This window comes from Carcharodon carcharias, chromosome 10 (genome assembly GCF_017639515.1).
Source record: "Carcharodon carcharias isolate sCarCar2 chromosome 10, sCarCar2.pri, whole genome shotgun sequence".
Lineage (NCBI taxonomy): Eukaryota > Metazoa > Chordata > Chondrichthyes > Lamniformes > Lamnidae > Carcharodon > Carcharodon carcharias.
This window is the reverse complement of record NC_054476.1, coordinates 45,526,144-45,550,225: the sequence shown is the minus strand read 5'-3', so window position 1 is coordinate 45,550,225 and position 24,082 is coordinate 45,526,144. Positions and strand designations below refer to the sequence as shown.

The following is a 24,082-nucleotide window of genomic DNA, read 5'->3' as shown; positions in this document are numbered from 1 at the left end:
ACAGGTCATGTCTATTTTTGACAGACAGGGCTGAATTTTCTATGGGATGTGGAGGCAGGACTGGGGGTAAGCATGCTGGCAATTTCCTGCTACCGATCAGTGTGCTGCTCTGTTGCAATGGTCACATCTCAAGGCTATTTTGAGGGAGGCTGCATCTGGGGGGGGGGGGGAGGGAAATGGATGGGTTGATGGTGGTAATGGCTCTCTGCCCACCACTGGCGAGTAGCCAATTAGGCCAATTGTCGATTGTGGGTACTGATCAAAAGCCAGGCCAATGAATGGAGGTGGCCTCCTGATGTGAGACCGGAGGGCCACCAATGTCTCATTCAATTTAATCCCTCCCCACCACAACTGCGATTGCCTACCACAATGATGGTCTGGCAGCTGCCCCAATTTTTTAAATGATTAAACTTTGAAAATACTTCAAATGGGGTTGAAACCTTGAGGCGCCTTCTCATTGACCAACCTACATCAGCAGCTCCCACCCCTGATGATGGGGCTGTTGACCTTCCAGTGACGGCCTCCTATTTGGCCTCCAGACTCAGGAGCCTGCCTGCCATCCTTAATTAGATGAGGTTCCCAAAGGCGGCCACATAATTAGCCACCTCCTCCAAAAACTTTTTCTGGATCCTTATGTCAGCATTTGTGGGTTTCCAACCGACATTTTATTCTAACGGTGCAATCGGGGCCTAAGGGCGAAATCCTGCCCACAGTGTCAGTATCAGGTATCCATCACACATGAGGAACAGCATATAGATGCAAATACTCTCCACACTGCCCCAGGAACATGATCCAATCCCAATATAACGAGAACGCCTCCTCATTCCCAATGATATCATTATTTAGACAACAACATCCCACATAAAATAAAAAAGCAATAAAATAAAAAGCGAATTAACAATAATTGGATTTTTTTTTAACAATTTGCCTCTTAAAATGGATCCTAATTGTGAATCCGACCTCACATCACTTGAAATAATGAAATTTTCTTACAAACTTGACTGTATCACCAAACATCAGCGGCATTCATTTAATTATTAATGTGCTGCATAAGGTCTTGTCAGAACAAACATAATGACATTTGTGGAAAGTACTTAGAAAAGAACAATCTGATTATGTATAAGGGATGAAACATGGATTAGTACTTGAAAGGTTAATGTGCAGAAATTTCTCTCATGTTCTGATTCAATACCCTTGGGATTCTATAGCTGCCATTTTCAGATTAGTAGTTTTTTCCTTTATTTTCTTTTGAAGACAATGTTTTGTTTCAAAGGTCCACACAAAATCACTGTGTCAGTATTTAAAAATTACCCTTTTTGGGTCATGCAAAGAACTGTGCCTACTTTTAAAAAAAGCAAAATAGGCACAAGCCTCATTAAAATATTTAAAATGGGGTCCTACACTGTATTTAGAACCCTGAAGCAATTTTAGTCATCCTGTAGACTTACAAAGAAACGTATGATGCCGAAGATGAATTATGTCTTGTGATCTGCAACCAATATATAAAAGCAAATAAAGCGAACTTGTCCTTGAAACACATGTTGCTCCTTCAGTATGACACTTCCAATGTTCCATTTATTCACAAGCTAGTTTACTATCAAAGCTTGAGAGAGCAATCGCAAATGCTTGCAATGCACACATTGGGTAGTTGTAGTCCATGGTAAAGACGTCTTCAGCCACCCGGCCAAACTGCATCACTATATAATCCGCTAAAAAAAATACAAACACATCAAACAATTGATTCTTTTAATATCAAATGCCTTTCAATTTGTAGAATGAAGTTCCACAATTACCTCACATCTGTCCTGCTGCTCTCTACTAATTGTACAACCCAGCTGACAGCAAGTTTCCAGGGAATGATGGAGAGAGTTACAAGACCGTAGACTAATCACGGAGCTCAGGTGGCAATGTATACCATGAAAGCAAAGCTTTAGCAGTTTATAAAAGTCATATGAAATCTTCAATAGTTTACAATCCTGAAAGCACTTCTTGTTAGTTGTCAAAATCTATACTGTTTTCTTTAGTTGATGAGTTTTAATTTAGCTTTGAATTCTGTTCCAGTTGGTGGTGTACCTTGATGCATTTTGATCATCATTAGAGGATATCGAATAATATCTGGAAAGCAGACTAATTAATTAATTAACGTAATACTGCTTTCCAGAAGGGATGGAATTCTACAACATAAAGACAATTGGAAATAATTAATGTGCTTCCATCAGGATTATGTGCAAAATGCCACATCTTAACCATGAGTTCCATATAATAAAATGGAATGGAAATAGTTTTGCTGATCAACAATGTCCTTATCTGGCAATGGCTCTTAAAGGTTCTTAAAACTTCTCCACCATTGATTAGCAAGATATTGCTCCATCAGCTTTTTCCATTACAGAGCCAACATGAGGTTAGAACAACAAAACAATTACAACAACATGTATTGGAACAAATACTATAGCAACTCAGGTGAAAAAACTTTTCTGATTGTTACCTGCAGCAATGACTTAAATGCGTTTGGAACAGTTCTTCTGATTGGTACGTCTGAAAATTATCAACATATTGGGGTCAACTTTCATCAACTGCCCCACTTTTCAACATGAATGGATTGGCAGATGATTGAAAATATAAGACATCCGGTATGGAGAGCATGTGCTCTGTCCAGTGAGGCTGATTACTAAGCGACATTCATTCTTAAGGTTGCTCAGAAAGATGCCAAAAGAGCCAGTTTTGCCTCCTAGCCCCACATAAATATTTGCGCCGGTTGATCACAGTCCTTTCATGATTGCACCCCCTCAATGTCCAGCATTGTGCTTCAGTCCCACCCCTGCTTAATGCCCACAATGGAGCTGTCAAATTCCTGACCTTGGCTTTCCAACATGATTAACAAGCTGACTGTTGCAATTTTACTGCAATGAAGTATGAAAATAGTTCAGGCCTCTCATCAGTGACATTGGATGCCCATTAAGAAGCATTTATGTTCCTTTACATATATTTTCCTCCAGTGGCTAATATTTGCAAAAATGTTGGTGTTGTTATAAACTAGAAAATTAATTTTCCACTTGCACTGACAATTTCTTTTGGCCCACAGAGGATCCTGATGAAAATATATCTGCTGGTCTCTTTCTGACTAGAGTAAGTAATTGTTATCAAATGTGTGACACAATGTGTAGTCAGATGTTTTTGGGAGATGCCTTTTAGAGCTGTTAATAGCACTGATAGCTATGATTGATTAAAGGACGCACCCTGTTGAATGAATGCAACAGTGCAGGGTACAGCTGAAAACTCCTGGATGGATTGGCATATTCACCCTAAAATAACTCTGACGGTATTTAAAAATTGACCTGCAAAAGATTCTGGAGGGGCTGATCAATCTCTTAAAACATATTCTATTCAACAATTTAGTGATAATATTCATTTATTCTAAATGTTTGCCAATGTGCAAGCCTCAGCTCAGTGGGCAGTACCCTCACCTCTGCAGCAGAGTGTTAAAGGTTCAAGACCCACCTGAAGACTAGAATATATACTGTAGACCGATACTTCAGTGTAGTAGTGAAGATGTAACCTGCAAGGCTATGGACCAGGCGCTAGAAACTGGGAATAGTTTCTTTTTTCTCTTTTTGGCCAGCACAGAAACGATGGGCTAAATGGCCTCTTTCTGCACCATACCTTTCCTTTGGTTCTATGGCTCTTAAAAGGGTGAAAATGATGGTTGAAGAGTGTCACGTTGGGAGGATTGCCCAGGGACCCCTAAAAAACACCCCTTTGGTAAGCAATGTATGCTTGATCTCACCACGTCCCTATAAAGTTCCCAAACCTGTCCCAGCCACAGCCCCTCCTACATCAATGGCCAACTGGAAATGTAAGTTTAAGGCCAGGACCCAACCTATTTCATAGTAATTCTGGTGGCCACCAACCCCCCCAAACACACACACACACACACACACCAAAGTCATGGCTAGAGTGTGCTGAAAGGGCCAATTCTTTTTTCCATTCATATGAGTGCTGGAATTTTGTATCGCTATTCTTTCTCAAATTTAAAAATGTATGTTAAAACTCCATTCAAATCAATCTTGTTTCATCCTAATTTGATTTTCAAAAACATTTTTTCCACTGTATTATCAACATTTTAATGGCTGTACAATTTTGAATGGTTTTGCCATTCTTTGATTTAATGTGTGTTTTGTTCAATCGTATAGTTGGCTCTCAGCATGAAGCAGCAGCGTCTGAAGTTAAGGAAATCTTACAGTCACTCAGAAAGTTAAGAATAATATGCTCTGAAGAATGGAAGTGGTCAAAATGATAATTAAAATGTTCTTTGAGACTAAAATTTAAGGTTTAACCCTTCATGCTGGAGTATAGTTCCACATGTGCCAGCTGATACCATGTTCAAGTGGTCATTCATTGTAATTACCTCTAGAACTTCCCATACAACCATGAGTTTACTACTTACGGTCGTTGTCATGAATAATCTGGAAATTCTTCACAGAAGCTTGTGTAACTCGGCCATGGAAATTAAGGACGTAGGATTGAGTATCATCGTTCCATACTGGAGTTTTGTTGTGCAGCTCAATTACGCTTTCTGTGTTTTTGTTCTGCCACCCTGCCAGCAATGTTTCATGCTCCTTAATCAACAAGAGAAAATAACATTTGTTAGAAAAACCCTGCAAGTGGTTGAGAGTCCATGACTGAATAAGGTCAGTCTTTGACGAGGGAACAAATTACACATTATCTTGGAAACCCAAACTATGGTATGGACAAGATAGCAATGCTTTGCCACCAATCCCATCCTTCATTTATAAAATAGTTCTCTCAATTAAATTTAAAACTAGCGTTTTCTCAAAGCATTTTGACCTGGAGCAAGAAACTCAATGTCCTAACTCAAAGATCATTTGTGGATCATGTGGCCATACAGCCAGGTGGTGTGACTTCCTTAGCGATCTTCCAATTTGCAGCCAATTAGCATTTGGTAAGGGGCAGTTAGCCAAGACCGGAGGGCTGGTGTGAGCTAATATCAGCAGGTAGTTTGATATAACAGGCTACACATACAGGCCAGGATTTTATGCTCCCCCACCAGCGGGTTTTTCGGCAGTGGTGTGGGGAGTGTGAAATTGAAGGGGCGGGATTCCCTCAGCGATCCCACCTGCCCTGACCACACAGCAATTTTATGCTGGGCCGAGCAAGGCCTCGGACAGGAAGCCCGCCCTTGACCAAACTGAGGCCCTTAAGTGGCCAGTAAGGGCTGTTTCCCACCCAGCCTCAACTTTTTGATTGAAGTTACGTGGGGGAAGCCTGAAAATGAAGGGAATTAGATCTTGGCAGGAAGGAAGGGGAGTGGTGGGGGGTTGGGGGGGAGCAGACTCCTCCATCAAAAACCCCCTTCTGAAGCCACGTGCCCTCCCCACCTCCTGGCCCCCCATTAAGGTCCGGTGGCCTCCGGACCTCCCACCCTCCACTGTCCCAGCATCTCCCTGAGTCTGTGCCCTCCCCCAGGCCTTCCCTACCCTCCCCACCCTGGAGCCCTTTAAACTTACCTGGGCCTCGGGTGCCCAGATTAACCCAGGATTTTCCAGTCCTGTTGTGGTAGGACCCACTATGGGAGGTTCAGCAGCCCAGCCAAAGTTCCATTGGCTTTCGGTGGGAAAGGATCATCCCGGCAGTGGGCAGGGCTGGAAAATCCCACCTTTAGTCTCAGGCGTACTCCTGCATTTCCTCACCAGTCCACTACAGCTCTTGTCCAATCTAATTGGCCAGCAGCTCTCTAAGGCAGGACATCTTCCTGAGTGGGGGATCTGAAGTTCCACCTGCAGCCAGTTAATGCTCATTTGAGCGTGAAATGGCTGAGGGGCACTCGGAGTCAAAGGGGAATGCTTCGGGCGGCTGGAAGTGAGACCACAACATCTGAAAAACTCAGGCCATAGAGGGCAGAGGAAGGAATGCAGCAGAAGGGAACCTGTGGATGAATGGCTGCAGCAAGAGGAAGCGTGGCTCCAAGTTTCAGTGACACCTCCCCGAAGGTGATCCTGCAGGTGACAAGAGAATGGAGAGAAGCTCTGTTCCCAGTGAGCCTCAGGAAGAAGACATGGCTAGAGATGGCTGAAGAAATCAGCAGACAGATGGTTGCACAAACATTGGTGCAGTTCCAGAAGCAATTCAATTACTTTGTGCTGTCTGACAAAGAAAGTGACATGCATAATGGCAAGGTGGTAGAACTGCATGCTTATGGTGCCATGAGATGTGAGTTGAGATGACCGACCCATACAAAGGTAATCACCAAGGATCACTATGTGCATTGAGCCACAGAGCTGCCTCACACTGGAGGATAATAGTCAGTCAGAGGTACTCGCTGCAGTGACAAGGGTGAGAGGCCATTATAAGGTCAGAAGTGGGGTTGTGCGCTGATGGTTGCACAATGTTCAGCACCATTCACAACTCTTCAGATACTGAAGCAGCCCATGTCCAAATGCAGCAAGACCTGGACAATATCTAAGCTTGGACTGAGAAGTGGCAGAAGTGGCAAGTAACATGTGCACCACACAAGTGCCAGGCAATGACCATCTCCAACAAGAGAGAATCTAACCATCACTCTTTGAAATTCAATGCTATTACTATCGCTGAATCCCCAACTATCAACATTCTGCAGGTTACCATTGGCCAGAAACTGAACTGGACTAGCCATACAAACACTGTGGCTACAAGAGCAGGTCAGGGGTGAGGAATCCTGTGACAAGTAACTCACCTCCTGACTCCCCAAAGCCTGTCCACCACTTACAAGGCACAAGTCAGGAGTGTGATGGAATACTCCTCACTTGCCTGGATGAGTGCAGCTCCCACAACACTCAAGAAGCTTGGCACCATCCAGGAGAAAGCAACCTGTTTGATTGGAACCCCTTCCACAAACATTCACTCCCTCCACAACCAATGCACAGTAGCAGCAGTGTGTATCATTTACAATTCACCAAGGCTCCTTCGACAGCACCTTCCAAACCCACAACCGCTACCATCTAGAAGGACAAGGGTAGCAGATAAATGGAAACACCACCACCTGGAAGTTCCCCTCAAAGTCAATCACCATCCTGACTTGGAAATATATTGTTCCTTTACTGTTGCTGGGTCAAAATCCTAGAACTCCTTCCTAACAGCACTGTGGGTGTACCTACACCACATGAACTGTATCGGTTCAGGAAGGCAGCTCACCACCACCTTCTCAAGGGCAACTAGGGATGGGCAACAAATGCTGGCCCAGCCAGCAAAGCCCACATCCTGTGAATTAATAAAATCAGCTGTTTGCATATGGCCTCTGAGTGGTGCGATGTTAGATATTTAAAGGGGCACAGTCTAACTAGCACAGCTGGGCCATGAGACAAGCGTGAGACTGTGTATTTCTGTTGTTGCAGTGGAAGTGAGCTCGATGCAAGGAAGTGGAGATGTGCAGAAGGTGGCGTGCTCTTCATTGCTGTGGTCATGCAGATGAAAGCGGAAGCGATGGAGATCGTATGGGTTCCAACAGGGCAGCTTGTCGTGAGGTTGGGGTAGAGCTCACAGAGAGAGAAAATCAATGGGTGCAGACACCATTTCTTTTGACGAGTATTAGCACTGTTGCCTCTGTGGCCCTAGATGACCATAGGAAGCTCCTGATCTAGGACAGGTAGGAGGCTGTGGCTGGATGTGGAAGTTGTTAGTAGCACTGCTGTCTCTCTCCTGCAGGCCAGTAGTGGATCAGCTATCATCAGCACCATTACAGTCACATGAGACCTTAGAGGAGGAGACACCATCTGAGGAGGCAGTGTTACATTAGCTTAGCACACCCTTGACCAGTGCAGATCCTCTTACGTCGGTGGGCATTGACACGTATTTAGAGTGGGTGGCACCAGCTGGTGAGTACAGGTGCAGGCGGCAGAGACAGTGACAGCTGCAGCAGTCCCCATCAGAGGTGTGAAGACAGGTCCAGCAATGCTCAACTTCCTGCAGGTGCCAGGCTTCAGGAGTCGTCATCAAAGTGGCAGATACTAGAGCAGCAGCATGAAATGTGTGGCTACCTGTCAGAGTGAGCCACAGTGAGGATGTTCACTCTTATGTAGGTATAATGGAGAAGTCCATCAATGCCATGAGTGATTCCATGTTTCTGGCTTATGACTACATGGCCCCATTTATTGAGAGAATGGTGACTGTCATGGAGAGCCACATGCAGTGGACCAATGAGTGGTTCTAGGAGGCATCCAGCAGGCTCAACAATATGGCCTCATCCTTGAGCAATGTCAAGCGCTGCATATGTGAGATGGCTCATTGCCAGGTGCTGCCCATCTCCTGGTAAGCAGGTCAGCCATGAAAGGGTCGAGGGGCAGATTCCTCAAGTTGTCTTTGTGTAGACAGCTGAGCTTCTGCTGCTTTGATGCTGACAGGAGCACTGCACGATCTAGAGGACAGAGGCTGCCTCTGCACAGATGCATGGGGCACATCCTGTGCTGGAGCTCTCCAGGGTTCAGTCACCCAGACACTGTCCTTCATGGGCACCTCGTGCACTGGAGCAGCAAGGACCACAGTCTGGCCCACATCAGCTCCAGCTGCAGAGCAGCGTACTTTAGAAGCTTTTGTATAAGGGCACTTATTGGCACTTGGGGGTCACTGGATGATAGGTAGTTGCTGAATGCACCTTATGATTTGATGAAATGCATACTTAGGCAACTCATCTGCTTATTTCTACCTAGGGGGTCTTGAATAGATGTTGAGGTATTGAGATGGAGGTTGTGAAATGATGGGCATTAAATGCAGGACGATGGTGAGTGCAGGACTTGGAATGGCCTCTCGACAGGGCCAGTGACACAGTTAGGGCCCCATAGCTACCACAGGAAGACACCTGTCTCACATCCACTGGTGTTACAGGGACTCTCAGGAGAATCGTGTGCTGATGAGGGAGTCGTGTGTCTCCCTTGCACACATGTCAATGGCAGTGGCAATAAGTCCCACTGGTATATAGCCATTGGCTGCCAAGTTTTGATGCACATTCCCCTCAACCTCCTCCTTGGAGTAGGAGGCAGTGAGCTCAGTGTGGTTGTCCGTCTCCAGTGCAACTCCCCTCCAGAGCACTAGGTTGTGCAGAGCACAGCAGATTCCTATGATTCAGGAGACCTATGATGGGTGTATTGAAGGGCTCCACCAGATCTGCTGAGCATTGGAATTGTAATTTGAGAAGGCCACTTGCCTGTTCGATAGTTGCCCCTGTAGTCACATGGGAGCTGAGCTAAGTTTCTTCTGTCTCATGTTGGGGTTGTGCACAGATGTAAGCAGCCATGTCTTTAGTGGATTTACCTTGTCACCCAGGATCCATGCATGAAGGTGTTTGGTTGGAGTGAAGTGTTCAGACATTTCGGGCTGTCTCAGGACATGTGAGTCATGGCAGCTTCCTCAGAACTGAGCTCACACCTGGAGAATCCTTTTACAGTGATCATTTTGAACATTGAGTGAGTAGAACCTCTTCCTGCTCACAAAGGCACCTGGCTGCTATGAGGGAGCCTTGATGCCCACATGGGGACAGTCTATCACCCCCGGAACCTGAGGGAATCCTGTCATGGTGCCCTCTCGGCCTGACTGGCCTAATCGGTGCAAAACATGATGTAGTCTCATGCCCTCTAGAACAAGACATCCATCACCTGCTTATGCAGCGATGGGCAGCTGACTGAAAGATCTCCAGGTGATCTTGGAACAATGCGATGTTGAGCATCATGGTCACTGCACCCCATTGACCTCAACTCCTTCTCCAGCATTCCACATTGGTCAGCAACCACCTGTCTGTTCAGACACAGTCTTCAGAGACACTGCTACTCTGACATCTCCACAAAGCTAAACCTATGTTTGTATACATTTGGAGGTGAGTAAAGTCCCCTTCAAACATTAGCCTGCCTTATTGCCCAATGCACCCTCCTTGTTTGGGTCCTATTGTGGAGTCATGCCACTGGTGCTCCTCTGCCCGCTGCTGTCCCCTCCAAGTGGCTGATACAGTCTATCTCTCCCACTCTCCTCCTCACTGGAGGAGTCAACTCAGAGCAGAACTCCCATTTGAATTTGGGGCCAGGATGGTGCAATGGTTCTGACTCTCCTTGTATTGCCTGTGCTGGCTTCACGGCACTTGGGAAACACTCTTCCAGCAACACTGCAATCCCTCTAAAAGTCCCAGCCTTCTATTTTCTGACCTGAGTCTGCCTATTTGCAATGGCTGCTAGTTTCAGACAATACTCACATGCCACTGAGCTCTCGCCTCCCTGGAGCAGGTGAGCCACTGACACTACGTGGAACATGTGTTCCCCATGGAAAACGGCAAAAACTGCAAATTCCTGGTCAATTGGCTCTTTAACAGGCTCAGTTGGCTTCCTGCCTCCAGCCTGTGTAGCCTTGCTCCCTGAATGCCCCTTGGGAAATTTGGCCAGTTTGGGGGAAGACTTCAGGGACAAAATATTTTGCTTGTCGGGCGGACATGCACCCGACCCAAATGAGCGTAAAATGATGCGCGATGAGGTCGGGCGAGCATCCTGACGTCATCACACAGTCACGTGATATTTCAGTCAGCAGGCGCACGCAGGAGTCAGCAGCTCCCCCGCTGACAATTACACGGTCTATTAAGGCCATTAATCAAATAACTGGCTGGAATTTTTCGCTGCCCTTCCAACCGTTCAGTTGGCGGGCGGGCGAAAAGGCTAAGCAGCCTTTGCCTTTTTGGCGAAACCTCATCCACGGGCGGGATGAGGTTTCGACCAGTGATTTAGAAAAAAAATTAAAACTTTTTGTACTCATATGTTACATGTCCCTGCTCATGTGGCAGTCACATGAGGAGACATGTTTTTAACATTTTAAAATTCTTTATTTTTAATTTTAAAAATCTTCAGCTCCCTGAGGCAGCTCTGTGCCTTGGGGAGCTTTTACTGTGTGCATGCGCAAACTTCTGTGCTCGCCCTCCCCACACCCACCCCCACCCCAGCAGCACTGAACGCTGCAGCGCATGTTTCACAATGGCTGGCCGTTAATTGGCCAGCCAGCGTGAGATCGTGGTCGGCGGTCCGTTTTGCGGCTGCTCCCACTCACCCCTGCGGAGCCCACTCGATGACCAGAAAATCCTGGCCCAGGGATCTGCCCTGATCCGTGTCTCCACACCATTTTGATCTGCCCCACCCACACCAACTTTTCCCCCTCCCGCCCCCTGCTTCCAAGCCCGTTGCCCTGGGGCCATTAAAATTCCAGTCTTTATCTGAACTGGGGAGGATAGAGGTCACATATAACCCTGAATGGCTGTTCATTCGCTCTGCAACCAGCACCAGGTTTTAAAGGGGAACAAGAGAAAATAACACGGGTAAGAAACAAATTGGAAGGGTAGTTGCTATGAATGGTAATAAGACAATGATGTCAATTTCTTAACTAAACTGATTTGAATAAAATAGAACTTGGAATATTGACCAGCACTGGAATTGGACAATAATCTACTGTCTTCACAAAATCAGAAAACCTAACTGCTGACGTTAAGCACAATTCGAATTTGAGAAATTATCTTCCTGGTCGGTTTGCACAACTGGTCAAAGTTTGGAAATTAGCTGCAGACTTTTGTGTCACCAACTGTCAATGGCAGTTTTAAAGATTAGTTGATAAGCACCAAGCCATTGCCAGATCTTGCTGACTAAATGGTATAGAAGCCATCTTCTCCATCAAATTGCACACAGTACAAAGAACGAACTCAAAAACAAGCAAATTAGCTGATAAAGTAAGCAGCAGCAGATTTGTTTCTGATGACTTCATGTAACTAACCTTAATGTGGTTGAAAGAGCAGGAGCAAATCCATGAGGCAGCCTGTACTTAGTCAGCAGGGTTAGCACAACCTCCACCTGACTGACTAGCTAAAGGGCTTGATGGACTAATTAAAAAATGTTTCCCTCCGGCCAAGTAAGAAATTAATGATCACAATTAGCCTAGAATCTCTTCTCTTGAGTACTAATAGTAACAGCTTGCTGATAAAAAGTGCCTGTAATGGGCAGCAGCTTGGTGCTTGCCAAGAGGAAAAAATAGTTTGGCTCCATGTGTTAGTTTTGTGTAGATCTTGTTGCATAGATAATTACATCTCCCAGCTGATTTTCAATGCCATCACCTACTCCTTTATTAAAATATTTCACCAAATCACTGGGTATCCAAGTTGGTCAACCAACAGTTGCAAAAATAACAACCACCATCACAAAATGGTGCACACACTGCATTGGTAGGGCTGTCAACTCTGGTGGAAGTTACTCCTCAGGTTTGATCACCTGACACCTAAGAATGTGACCAATTCCCTCCACAAAGCACAGTCAGGATCCCCAGTTGTTGCACTTTTAACAGGCCCAAATTCTAATCTGACCTCCCCACCTTGGACTCAGGTTCTGTGCGTAGGTGACAACTCTGAACCCAGAGTCTCAGTCAGAACTGATCTGTACTTGGATTTTACACGTTAAAATCAACTTGCTGAGACCTATAAACCAAATTGTGAGATTGTACAAAGAGCAGTGGATTCAGTGTTTGAGACACTTCTCAGATCAAAAAGTCAGCACAGCCTTGACATTCCTAAGCTACACTGTGGGTTTGGAATGGATAAAGGAATGTTTTCATGGAACATTAGAAATTACAGGATAAGAGGAGTCATTCGGTCACTGGTGTATGTGTGTGTGTGTGTGTCTGTGGAACCCCATTCACTCCATTCCTTTACTATCCCTCTTCTTCAAATACTTACCAATTCTCTTTTAAGAGACGTTCTAGTTAATGCCTCACAGCCACCAGGAATCACCCCATGGTCTAACAGCCTTCAGTTTAAAAACCTCCCTTTTTCCTTACCCTTTGATTCTTCCAATGAGAATCCCCAGTCTCCACTCCCTTATTCACCATTCAACCACCAGTAGAAACAGACTTTCGCAATTTACCCACATTTGAAGAGCTGGTGCAGGCACGATGAGCCGACTGACCTCATTCTGCATTGTAACAATTCTGAGAAGTCTCCAAGCTTCGCTCAACCATTCACTGGCTGTTCCTCTCTCCGCATCATTCCCATTCACCAGGCTGCTGCTGCTGCTGCTCGTGCTTCTGCAGGAAGTGGTGGGGTCTGCACCCAGTCTCATCTGCCTGAGTCCCAAGCTCCCAGCTGTCTCCCTTTCTCCCCTGTCAGCCACTTCCCAACCCTATGGGTGCAGTGTCAGGGTAAGTAAAATCACTGGGTTGGCAGCTTCTCTCACAGAGTGGGAGTGTGGGTGGCTACTGCAGCATGACATTTAAAGCACAAAGTTCACCTGGACTGTTAGCAGCAGTGTCCAGGGGATTCTTGCCCCCTTCTGGGAGGCTCCTGGATAATACAAGAGGGTCGGTAACCCTATGCATTGCTGTTAAATTCACCCAGTTGCTACCTGTCCAGTTTTGGACTGGACAGTCCAAAGTTTGAGTGTGTTGTCTGCAACATCCTATGAGGTAAATCTAATACAGAACTTCTGCTGTTTCTAAATTAAAAGTCAATTTTTCCACTAACATCTTTGTCTCATTCTGCATTGATATTACTGTTTGAAAACTTCAGACCATCAAACCATGATCCAGCCCCTGTTCTGCCTTCAGTTTGGCTTGGGACTTGGCAAAACATAGCAACATAGAGTTCAAAATCATTATTAATGCTGGCACACAAGTCACATATCCAGTCTTTAAAGTAATGAAAGGTCTGCACGAAGTTGCATCTTAGGCATTAGACACATCCGTACTGAATCACCCTCCTTTTATGAAATAAGGTCTCACATGATTGTGGATTTCAAATGGAGCCTGTGGATGCCTCTTGCAACTTACATTGCGTGGCCTGATGGACACTCTTTCATGATCCATGTTCATCCCAGGAATGATTACACTCATCTTCCGAGGTCCCTTGAAACCCAGAACATTTGTTTCCTAAGCAGGAGAAAGCAAAGAGCCATTTATATTTTAGCAATGTACAGCAATTTGAAAAAAAGCCAGGTCTTCACATTGCCACAGTCATAATGGTTTATTAGGTTAATAAAGTCACTTATTGAACAAGCAAACAATGGCTGTGAAATTCATGCTGGCAGTAATTGGAAGTGATGTTAAGGGGCAGCTGTTGCTACAACACATGGAAATGATGTGTCAAGGCAATCAATAAGATGACAAGCGAATGGCGATACCTGAGAGGGTGTTATACCAGCCTACTATCCAGTTCAGGTTCAGAAAAATAGTCAATAGGACCTGATTTACCTGATGCAAAATGACCTATCTATTCCCAAATTGTCTTTTGCACAAACCAGGGGGATTGTATCCATGTAATAATACCACTTATTAAATATTATTAAGGGATGTATGTGTATGCCAGCCTGCTGTCCCATGGCTGCGTACTTGAGGTGACCAAATTAAATGTCCTATTCAATTCATGCTCTCTATGAAAAACCTGAAATTTAGGGGCTTTTTAGAGTCATTGAGGCCACAATTTTCTTTAAGGGAGGAGGTCATGGAGGCTGTGGTGATGATAGTGACATTGCTGGCAGCATTGCAAGTACTATCATGTTTCTAACTTGTGAACATCCACAATAGTCCCTGCCACAGATTTGTGGAACCAAATTTGGATCCAGAAGTTGCTGTATAGAAAGTTCCTGATTTCAGCTATAGTATCAGTGTGAATTGGAGAGGTTTAAAATAGAGAGTAGGCAGTTACTGGATCATCTATTAAGACTTTGGAATCAACATCTACAGTAATACATCATATATAAGACTGTATGAATCCCTAAGATAAAAACAAAAAAACTGCGGATGCTGGAAATCCAAAACAAAAACAAAAACAGAATTACCTGGAAAAACTCAGCAGGTCTGGCAGCATCGGCGGAGAAGAAAAGAGTTGATGTTTCGAGTCCTCATGACCCTTCGACAGAACTTGAGTTCGAGTCCAAGAAAGAGTTGAAATATAAGCTGGTTCAAGGTGTGTGTGTGGGGGGCGGAGAGAGAGAGAGAGGTGGAGTGGGGGTGTGGTTTTAGGGACAAACAAGCAGTGATAGAAGCAGATCATCAAAAGATGTCAACAACAATAGTACAAAAGAACACATAGGTGTTAAAGTTAAAGTTGGTGATATTATCTAAACGAATGTGCTAATTAAGAATGGATGGTAGGGCACTCAAGGTATAGCTCTAGTGGGGGTGGGGAGAGCATAAAAGATGTTTTTTTTATATAATGGAAATAGGTGGGAAAAGGAAAATCTATATAATTTATTGGAAAAAAAAGAAAAAAAAGGCCAGCTTCCAACCTGATAGTCGCCCAACCTCGGACGGCCCGCTTCTATCTCCTACCCAAAATCCACAAACAGAACTGCCCCGGTAGACCGATCGTCTCAGCTTACTCCTGCCCCACAGAACTCATTTCTCGTTTTCTTGACTCCCTTCTCTCTCCCCTTGTCCAGTCCCTTCCCACCTACATCCGTGATTCCTCTGACACCTTACGTCACATCAACAATTTCCAGTTCCCCGGCCCCAACCGCTTCCTCTTCACCATGGACGTCCAATCCCTCTACACCTCTATCCCCCACCAGGATGGTCTGAGGGCCCTTAGCTTCTTCCTCGAACAGAGGCCCGAACAATCTCCATCCACCACTACTCTCCTCCGTCTGGCTGAACTTGTTCTCACGCTGAACAATTTCTCCTTCAACTCCTCTCACTTCCTCCAAATAAAAGGTGTGGCTATGGGTACCCGCATGGGCCCCAGCTTTGCCTGTCTCTTTATGGGGTACGTGGAACATTCATTGTTCCAGTCCTACTCCGGCCCCCTTCCACAACTCTTTCTCCAGTACATCGATGATTACTTCGGTGCCGCTTCATGCTCTTGTCGGGACTTGGAAAAATTTATTAATTTTGCTTCCAATCTCCACCCCTCCATCATTTTCACGTGGTCCATCTCTGACACTTCCCTTCCCTTCCTTGACCTCTCTGTCTCAATCTCTGGTGATAGACTGTCCACCAATATCCATTACAAACCCACCGACTCCCACAGCTATCTTGACTACAGCTCCTCACACCCCGCTTCCTGTAAGGACTCCATCCCATTCTCTCAGTTCCTTCGCCTCCGTCGCATCTGTTCCGATGATGCTACCTTCAAAAACAGTTCCTCTGACATGTCCTCCTTCTTCCTTAACCAAGGTTTTCCAACCACGGTCGTTGACAGGGCCCTCAACCGTGTCCGGCCCATCTCCCGCGCATCCACCCTCACGCCTTCTCCTCCCTCCCAGAAACATGATAGGGTCCCCCTTGTCCTCACTTATCACCCCACCAGCCTCTGCATTCAAAGGATCATCCTCCTCCATTTCCACCAACTCCAGCATGATGCCACATCTTCCCTTCACCCGCCCTATCGGCATTCCGTAGGGATCGCTCCCTCCGGGACACCCTGGTCCACTCCTCCATCACCCCCTACTCCTCAACCCCCTCCTATGGCACCACCCCATGCCCACGCAAAAGATGCAACACCTGCCCCTTCACTTCCTCTATCCTCACCGTCCAAGGACCCAAACACTCCTTTCAAGTGAAGCAGCATTTCACTTGCATTTCCCCCAACTTAGTCTACTGCATTCGTTGCTCCCAATGTGGTCTCTTCTACATTGGAGAGACCAAACGTAAACTGGGCGACCGCTTTGCAGAACACCTGCGGTCTGTCCGCAAGAATGACCCAAACCTCCCTGTCGCTTGCCATTTTAACACTCCACCCTGCTCTCTTGCCCATGTGTCTGTCCTTGGCTTGTTGCATTGTTCCAGTGAAGCCCAACGCAAACTGGAGGAACAACACCTCATCTTCTGACTAGGCACTTTACAGCCATCCGGACTGAATATTGAATTCAACAACTTTAGGTCGTGAGCTCCCTCCCCCATCCCCACCCCCTTTCTGTTTCCCCCTTCCTTTTCTTTTTTTTCCAATAAATTATATAGATTTTCCTTTTCCCACCTATTTCCATTATATAAAAAAAAACATCTTTTATGCTCTCCCCACCCCCACTAGAGCTATACCTTGAGTGCCCTACCATCCATTCTTAACTAGCACATTCGTTTAGATAATATCACCAACTTTAACTTTAACACCTATGTGTTCTTTTGTACTATTGTTGTTGACATCTTTTGATGATCTGCTTCTATCACTGCTTGTTTGTCCCTACAACCACACCCCCACTCCACCTCTCTCTCTCTCTCTCTCTCTCCGCCCCCCACACACACACCTTAAACCAGCTTATATTTCAACTCTTTCTTGGACTCGAACTCAAGTTCTGTCGAAGGGTCATGAGGACTCGAAACTTCAACTCTTTTCTTCTCCGCCGATGCTGCCAGACCTGCTGAGTTTTTCCAGGTAATTCTGTTTTTGTTTTTGTATGAATCCCTGTTGGATGAATGCTTGAGAGAATGTGGCTAGAGTGGTGCACTTAAACACATCTTATGGTCCTACCACTTAATCAAACCATCTTGTGACCTGGTCTGAATTTTTTGGTCGTTGGGCGCACATGATCGGCGGGTCCGGGTGCAGCCGGGAAACAGACTCCCAAACCGCAATCGGCCCCCAATCGCAATTTCACAGTGGCCCCCACCCTGGCAACGCTGAGCTTTGCAGCGTGTGTTTCACAGTGGCTGGCCATTAATTGACGTGGTGGGAAGAGAGCGGGCGACAACATCACCGCGGGAGCGGGTGAGCGCTGCGAGAGAGCCCCCTGAAGACAGACACCTGCCACGGGGAGCTGCAGACCTGCAGATAATGAAATAAAGCTCTAGAAAGCTGCAACAAAAAAAAGTTCATGCACTACAGTCAAGCACCTGAAAGCATATCCCATAAAAATGCTGTCCCCAGATATTTCATTTTGTTTTATTTTCTAACGGAGATTTCATCCCACCCTTGGATGAGGTTTCATGAAAAATGTAAAGATGAGAGGAGGCTTGTGTGGAGCATTAACTTCACACTAGACCAACCAAGCCAAAAGGCTGGAAAGCTCTATGTAATCTATGCAAGGTGCATACCTCCACTAGGGTGAAATGTTACTTCCCCCACCATGTAGATTAAACATCTATGGAACACATACCAGTCTGCTCTTTCTATTACTGATGACCAGTGGTGGTCTGTACTCTCATTTGCATTACCCAGTCACTCTCTCTGTGTATTGCAGTTTGTGAGAGGGAATCTGTACTATAAGTTTCCAACAAAGGGGTCCAGACTGCTTGATGCTTTCTCTGTTCAATGCAATACATTGGAACTAAAACGATAATATCTCCTAAAAAGGGCAATTAGACCCAGTGTGTCTTTGTTCAGCTATTCTGCTCATGTTCTATGTATTTCCTGCACATAAAGCAGGCTAAATTACTATGGGAAGAATTTTCCCCCTGTTGGGGGGGAAGTGCAGGAGCAGGCGTGCCTCCGATCAGGGGCATGCTGTCATTTTATGTGGGTGGGGCAATTAAGGCCTGTCCACGTGACGTCCGCCAGGAAGTGCTATGTGCTCCCTGTGCGGGCGGAGAGGGATTCCCTCAGTCCGTTCTTTGTGCATGCGCGCAAAACAGCGCACACATCTCCCTGAGGCTAAGTGCTGCCTCAGGGAGATCGGCTCCACATTTAAAAATGGTAAAGGAACAAAAACAAAACTTCTCTGACATGTCCCTTCATGTGACACTGTCACAGGAGTTGGGACATGTCCATCACTTTAACTCTAACCTTTATTAAATTTTTAAATACCCTCATGAAACCTCATCCCACCCGTGGATGAGGTTTCCTGCTTTTTCTGAAGCCCGCCAGGGCTCCCGGCCTGCCCGCCAACCTTAAGGTTGGATGGGCAGGTCCATTAATTATGTCAATTACTTTTTAAATGGCCTCAATAGGCCGTTGACAGGTCGGCGGGCGCACAGCTGATTTGGCCAACGTCATCCCGCAACATTTTACGCGTCGGTGAGCAGGCCCCGCCCCCCGCTTGCCGACCCAAAGATCCTGGCCTATAAGTACACACTTGGCAATCCATATACTTTCCTGTTGATTTGACATTGTGAATAAGCATCACGTCCAAATCAATGTGAAAGATAGTGTATAATTGTCCCTTTTTGTAAAAAAAATTAAAATGTTAAATTTTTAAAAATGCTATATGATAGCTGTTGTTAAATACTTATCAGTTTTCCCGTTTCAATTTCAAATTATTTGTAACGATTAACTTGCTGAAGTAAATAATTTTAAAAAACTGAAGCAATCTGTGTGACTTGCCTGTTGGCACTTCCATACAATCTGTCCTAGCCCTTTTATTATCAGGGTCAAATTTGTCAGAAATCTGTCCTTGCTTCAGTTATCTCTGGCTGTGCCCTGTTACCCTGTTGTTAAAGAACCACAGACTTTTACAGCACAGAAGGAAGCCAATCTACCCATGGTGTTAGTGCGAGCTCTTTCCTGTAACAATCCAAAATTAGTCCCATTGCCCTGCTGTGGCTCAATATCTCTCTACCTTCTGCTGTTTGAAATCTTAATCAATTTTCCATTATAAGTTGTAGTAGATTAACCTCTGGCAAAAGTGGTCCAAATGCTTTCTGCTTAAAGAAATTTCTCCTAATCTCTCCCCTCACTTTCTCACTGACTATTTTAAATTGATGACCCTTCAATATCCGAGTTAAAAGAAATCATCTTTCCATATTCATATCCATACGTTTAATCATTTGAAAAACCTCCATTATCTCCTTTTAGTAACATGCTCTAGCGGATAGAGTCTCAGTGTCTCGAGTCTCTTCTTGTGAGTATAGATTTCCATCCCAGGCATCATCCCAATGAATCTATTTCATGTCCCATCTATGACTTTAATGTCCCCTTTAGAATGGCAAGCCCAAAATGGCACATGTATACTTCCTGTGGCCTAGCCAATATTTTGTGCAAATTGATCATTATTACATTACTCTCGTGCCCTGTCCCAATTTACAATACCTAAAATGCAGTTAGCCTTTTTAATGACGTTATATAACTGTGTACATATTTTAGGAAATTATGTATTTTAATCACTAGGTCTATTTTCATTCCATTAAATGTATATACTTATTTTTTTATTTATCCTCATGCTTTTCAACATTAAATTACATCTTCCAACGGTTTTCCCATTCCACTAACCCATCTACAGCTTCCTCAAGTCTTTTCTTTCATTTGCATTGTTTTCCAAATCTTTATGTCAATAGCAAATTTATAGATCATGTTCACTATTACCAAGTCCTCATCATCACTCTGTCTCTCCCTCTCTTATCTATATAAAATATATATATATATATATATATTGGCCCAGATCTTCTGTTCTCCAGAGGGTTGTATCCCAGGGGATGTGCAGGGGGAGCCATCAGATATCTGCGAATTGCCCAGGAAGTTTGAACTTCTGTTGGGCAATTACCCTGCATTAGGTTTTTTGTTTAAATATTTGCTTCAGCAAGTTAATCATTTCAAATAATTTGAAATTGAGACAGAAAAGCAATAGCCATGGTATAAGCATTTTTTTAAATTTAAAATGTTAACTTTGTTTTTTACAGAAGGGAACAATCATACACTGTCTTTCACATTGATTTGGAAAGGATGTTTATTCACAATGTGATATCAGTAGGTGAGTATATGAATTGCCTCGTTGTGCATATTTTTAGAGTGATTTAATGGCTTTGGATTCAGGAAATGCATGGAACATGGGGCACAATGTTCAGCACCATTCGCGACTCCTCAGATACTGAACAGTCCACGTCCAAATGCAGCAAGACCTGGATAATATCCAGGCTTCGGTTGACAAGTGGCAAGCAACATTCGCACCACGCAAGTGCCAGACAATGACCATCTCCAACAAGAAAGAATCTAACAATCACCCTTTGACAATCAATGGCATTACCATCGCTGAATCTCCCACTATCAATATCCTGGAGGTTATCATTGATCGGGAACTGAACTGCACTAGCCATTTAAATACTGTGGCTACAACAGCAGGTTAGAAGCTAGGAATCCTGCGGTGAGTAACTCACCTCCTGACTCCCAAAGCCTGTCCACCATCTACAAGGCACAAGTTGGGAGTGTGGTGGAATAATCTCCACTTGCCTGAAAGAATGCAGCTCCAACAACATTCAAGAAGCTTGATACCATCTAGGACAAAGCAGCCTGCTTGATTGACACCCCTTCCACAAATATTCACTCCCTCCATGACTGATGAACAGCATTGTGTACCATCTACAAGATGCCCTGCAGAAACTCACCAAGGCTCTTTGGGCAGCACCTTCCAAACCCATTACCATCTAGAAGGACAAGGGCAGCAGATACGTGGGAACACCACCACCTGGAAGTTCCCCTCCAAGCCACTCACCATCCTGACTTGGAAATATATTGCCATTCCTTCACTGTTGCTGGGTCAAAATCCTGGAGCTCCCTCCTTAACAGCACTATGGGTACACCTACATCATAAGTACGGCAGTGGTTCAAGGAGGTGGCATACCACCACCATCTCAAGGGTAATTAGAGATAGGTAATAAATGCTGGACTAGCCAGCGATGCTTCCATCCCGTAAATTAATTTTAAAAATTAGCTGAACAAAGACACACTGAGTCTATTTGCCCTTTTTAGGGGGCATTATTGTTTTGGTTCCAATGTATTGCTTCTGTGCAGAACGGAGAAAGTTAGAAAGGTTATAAACAGTTCCAACTCCTGGTTAACTATACTAGTGACTCCTCCCTGACCCCCCAGTGGACCCTATGACTTACCCCCAGTAACCCGCGACTAACCCTGATGGCAATTGCCAATCCACAGAAGATTCAGACCATTATGTATATACCAAGAACAATAATGGGCCCTGCACTGGGTTACATCATTTCCCAAGTTCTTAAATCTGAGCAGCACCCACTTATCCTGGCTCCTTCTGTTTCAAACTGACATTAAGCAAAGTCAAGGAAAAGTTAAATTTAACTTTATTCAATGTGGAAATTGTTGTCAAATTCCCAAGACACAGTTCCACCAAGTTGTCACAATGGCTGTGGTTTTATGGGGCCCAAGGGAGCATGCTGGGCGTCAGTGGGGTGTAAAATCAGGTGAAATATTGGGGCTGTGGTGCTCGTGCTTTCCCACAACCCCTGGCATTTAATCAGCGGCAGGGAAGGTGGTGGATGGCCTTCCCACCCTCCAATGGATGTCCTTGAGTGGCCAATAAAGGTCCACTTAAGGGCCTTTTCCCACCACACTTGTATTTTAACAGTGGTGACTGAGCACTTCACCATGTGGGAGAACACCCTGGCATCTTCCTTGCAGGAGTAAGAAGGCGAGGGCCTTCTGACTGGACACACAGCAGCCCAGCGAGGGCAGACCCACTGAAAGACACCCCTGCCCTCATGACCGATTGCACCCCTCTTCACCGGGGCCTGTCAGGCACGCCCTGGCAAGCCCCACAAACTTACCTGCACCTGGGGCCTCCGTCACCTTTGCTGCTCCAGGCCTGCTGAAGGCCCAGCCTGCACCTCTTCCGGTGGCACTGCTGAGACTGAAAAGCTGCCAGCCCTTTGATCGGCCAGCAGTGCATGGGGGTGGGACATCCTCCCTTAAAGGTGCGGAAGTCCTGACTGCAGGAAATGAATCGTAAAATCCAATCATGGCTTCTATGACCAGTCAAGGTGGTATTCTCCTCAACTTTCTGGTCGGTGGGTGGGGGCCACTCCTGCCCCATAAAATCCCATCCCATTTTCTCTTGGAGAGAAGAAAAGCTGTTGTACATCAGCCACTCCTTCAGCTTTAAAGTTGGCCATGGGTAAATGTTTGAAGTGGCAAAGGAGGTGTGTAAATCAAAAAATGTCGTTGTAACATATTCTGTGGTGTATTTTTTTTGCTCCTGCATGGAAATGGTCATGGTTCAGTTAGAGATGTACTGCTTTCAGGCAATGTCTTTATACGAGAGGGTGCGGGTCACAAATATAATAACAAACATGCTCTTCTAATGAAATACTCACATAGCATACAGCTGCTAGCTCTTGACGCAAGTTAGTTGCATCTAAACTTGAACCTCCCTTTTCTGGATTCACTCCATTATCGTACACTGTAAATTTGGTGCCCATTAGATTTGATCTGCAATGCAAATGAACAACAAGTTGCTGAATAGGTTTATCTCATAGCCCCATGTATCAGTCTCATCCAAAATCAGTACTTTATCACACAATGTAAATTTTATAGCCAGTAGCATTGTTCCATGTGTGTTTCCCAGTGGATGAGTGCCCAATAGAATTTGTTCACATTAACTGGAAGATTCTCCACCCAGTGAATTTCTGATCTCAGCCAGAATGACGTGGACTGGTGCAACGGTGGTGTGGATTTGATCAAGATTATTCATCGGCAGTGGGTAGCGGGACCCTAATGGGAATTCCACCAGGACCGCCACTTAATTAAGGATGCAGTCCACCTTTTGAAGCTGACGGCCCAATCAGCCAACAGCTCAGCAGGCTTGGCAGCACCATGGATAGAGGTGGTTGATACTGAGACTGCAGAGGGAAGAAGAGGGTGCCTTCGTGTTGTGGCACCCTCAAAGAGCAGGTATGCCTTTTAGTTTAATGTTAGAGGGCCAGAGAAGGCAGGCCCTGGCAACTGGAGGGTGAACCCTCCACAGGCCTTGGAGCCCCTCTGTGGGTCATGGATTGCCTCCCAGACCATCTCCAGTGGCCTGGGTAAATGCAGCCCATAGTTTACCAGCTGGTTATAAAGTGATACAATTCCGAGTTCTTGGAGGAGGTTGCAAAACCATCATCCCTCCCCTGCCACACTTAAATACTGGCTTCAATTTTCAACAAGTTCAAAATATCACAATACAGAAAAAAACTCTATAAGATTAAAAGTTTTCTGAGGATTAAGGTTGGAAAGAATACACGAAAAATGTGTTTTTTTATTATTCGTTCATGGGATGTGGGCATTGCTGGCTAGACCAGCGTTTATTGCCCATCCCTAACTGCTCTTGAGAAGATGGTGGTGAGCCACCTTTTTGAATCGCTGCAGTCCAGGTGGTGTAGGTACACCCACAGTGCTGTTAGGAAGGGAATTCCAGGATTTTGACCCAGCGATAGTGAAGGAACA

General features: G+C 45.2%; 1 protein-coding gene across 1 annotated transcript in view; it reads right to left on the bottom strand.

Moving 5' to 3' along the window:
• Nucleotides 1–1,001: 1,001 nt before the first annotated feature.
• The window catches only part of tub (TUB bipartite transcription factor), a 276,378-nt gene continuing 253,297 nt past the window's right edge, over nucleotides 1,002–24,082 (bottom strand). The window contains exons 8-11 of the mRNA XM_041197977.1: nucleotides 22,972–23,086; nucleotides 13,822–13,920; nucleotides 4,445–4,616; nucleotides 1,002–1,709 (exon numbers count right to left, since the gene is read on the bottom strand). Of these exons, the coding sequence (XP_041053911.1) occupies nucleotides 1,576–1,709; nucleotides 4,445–4,616; nucleotides 13,822–13,920; nucleotides 22,972–23,086 (520 nt within the window). The 3' untranslated portion in view covers nucleotides 1,002–1,575. The remainder of the gene's footprint in view (nucleotides 1,710–4,444; nucleotides 4,617–13,821; nucleotides 13,921–22,971; nucleotides 23,087–24,082) is intronic.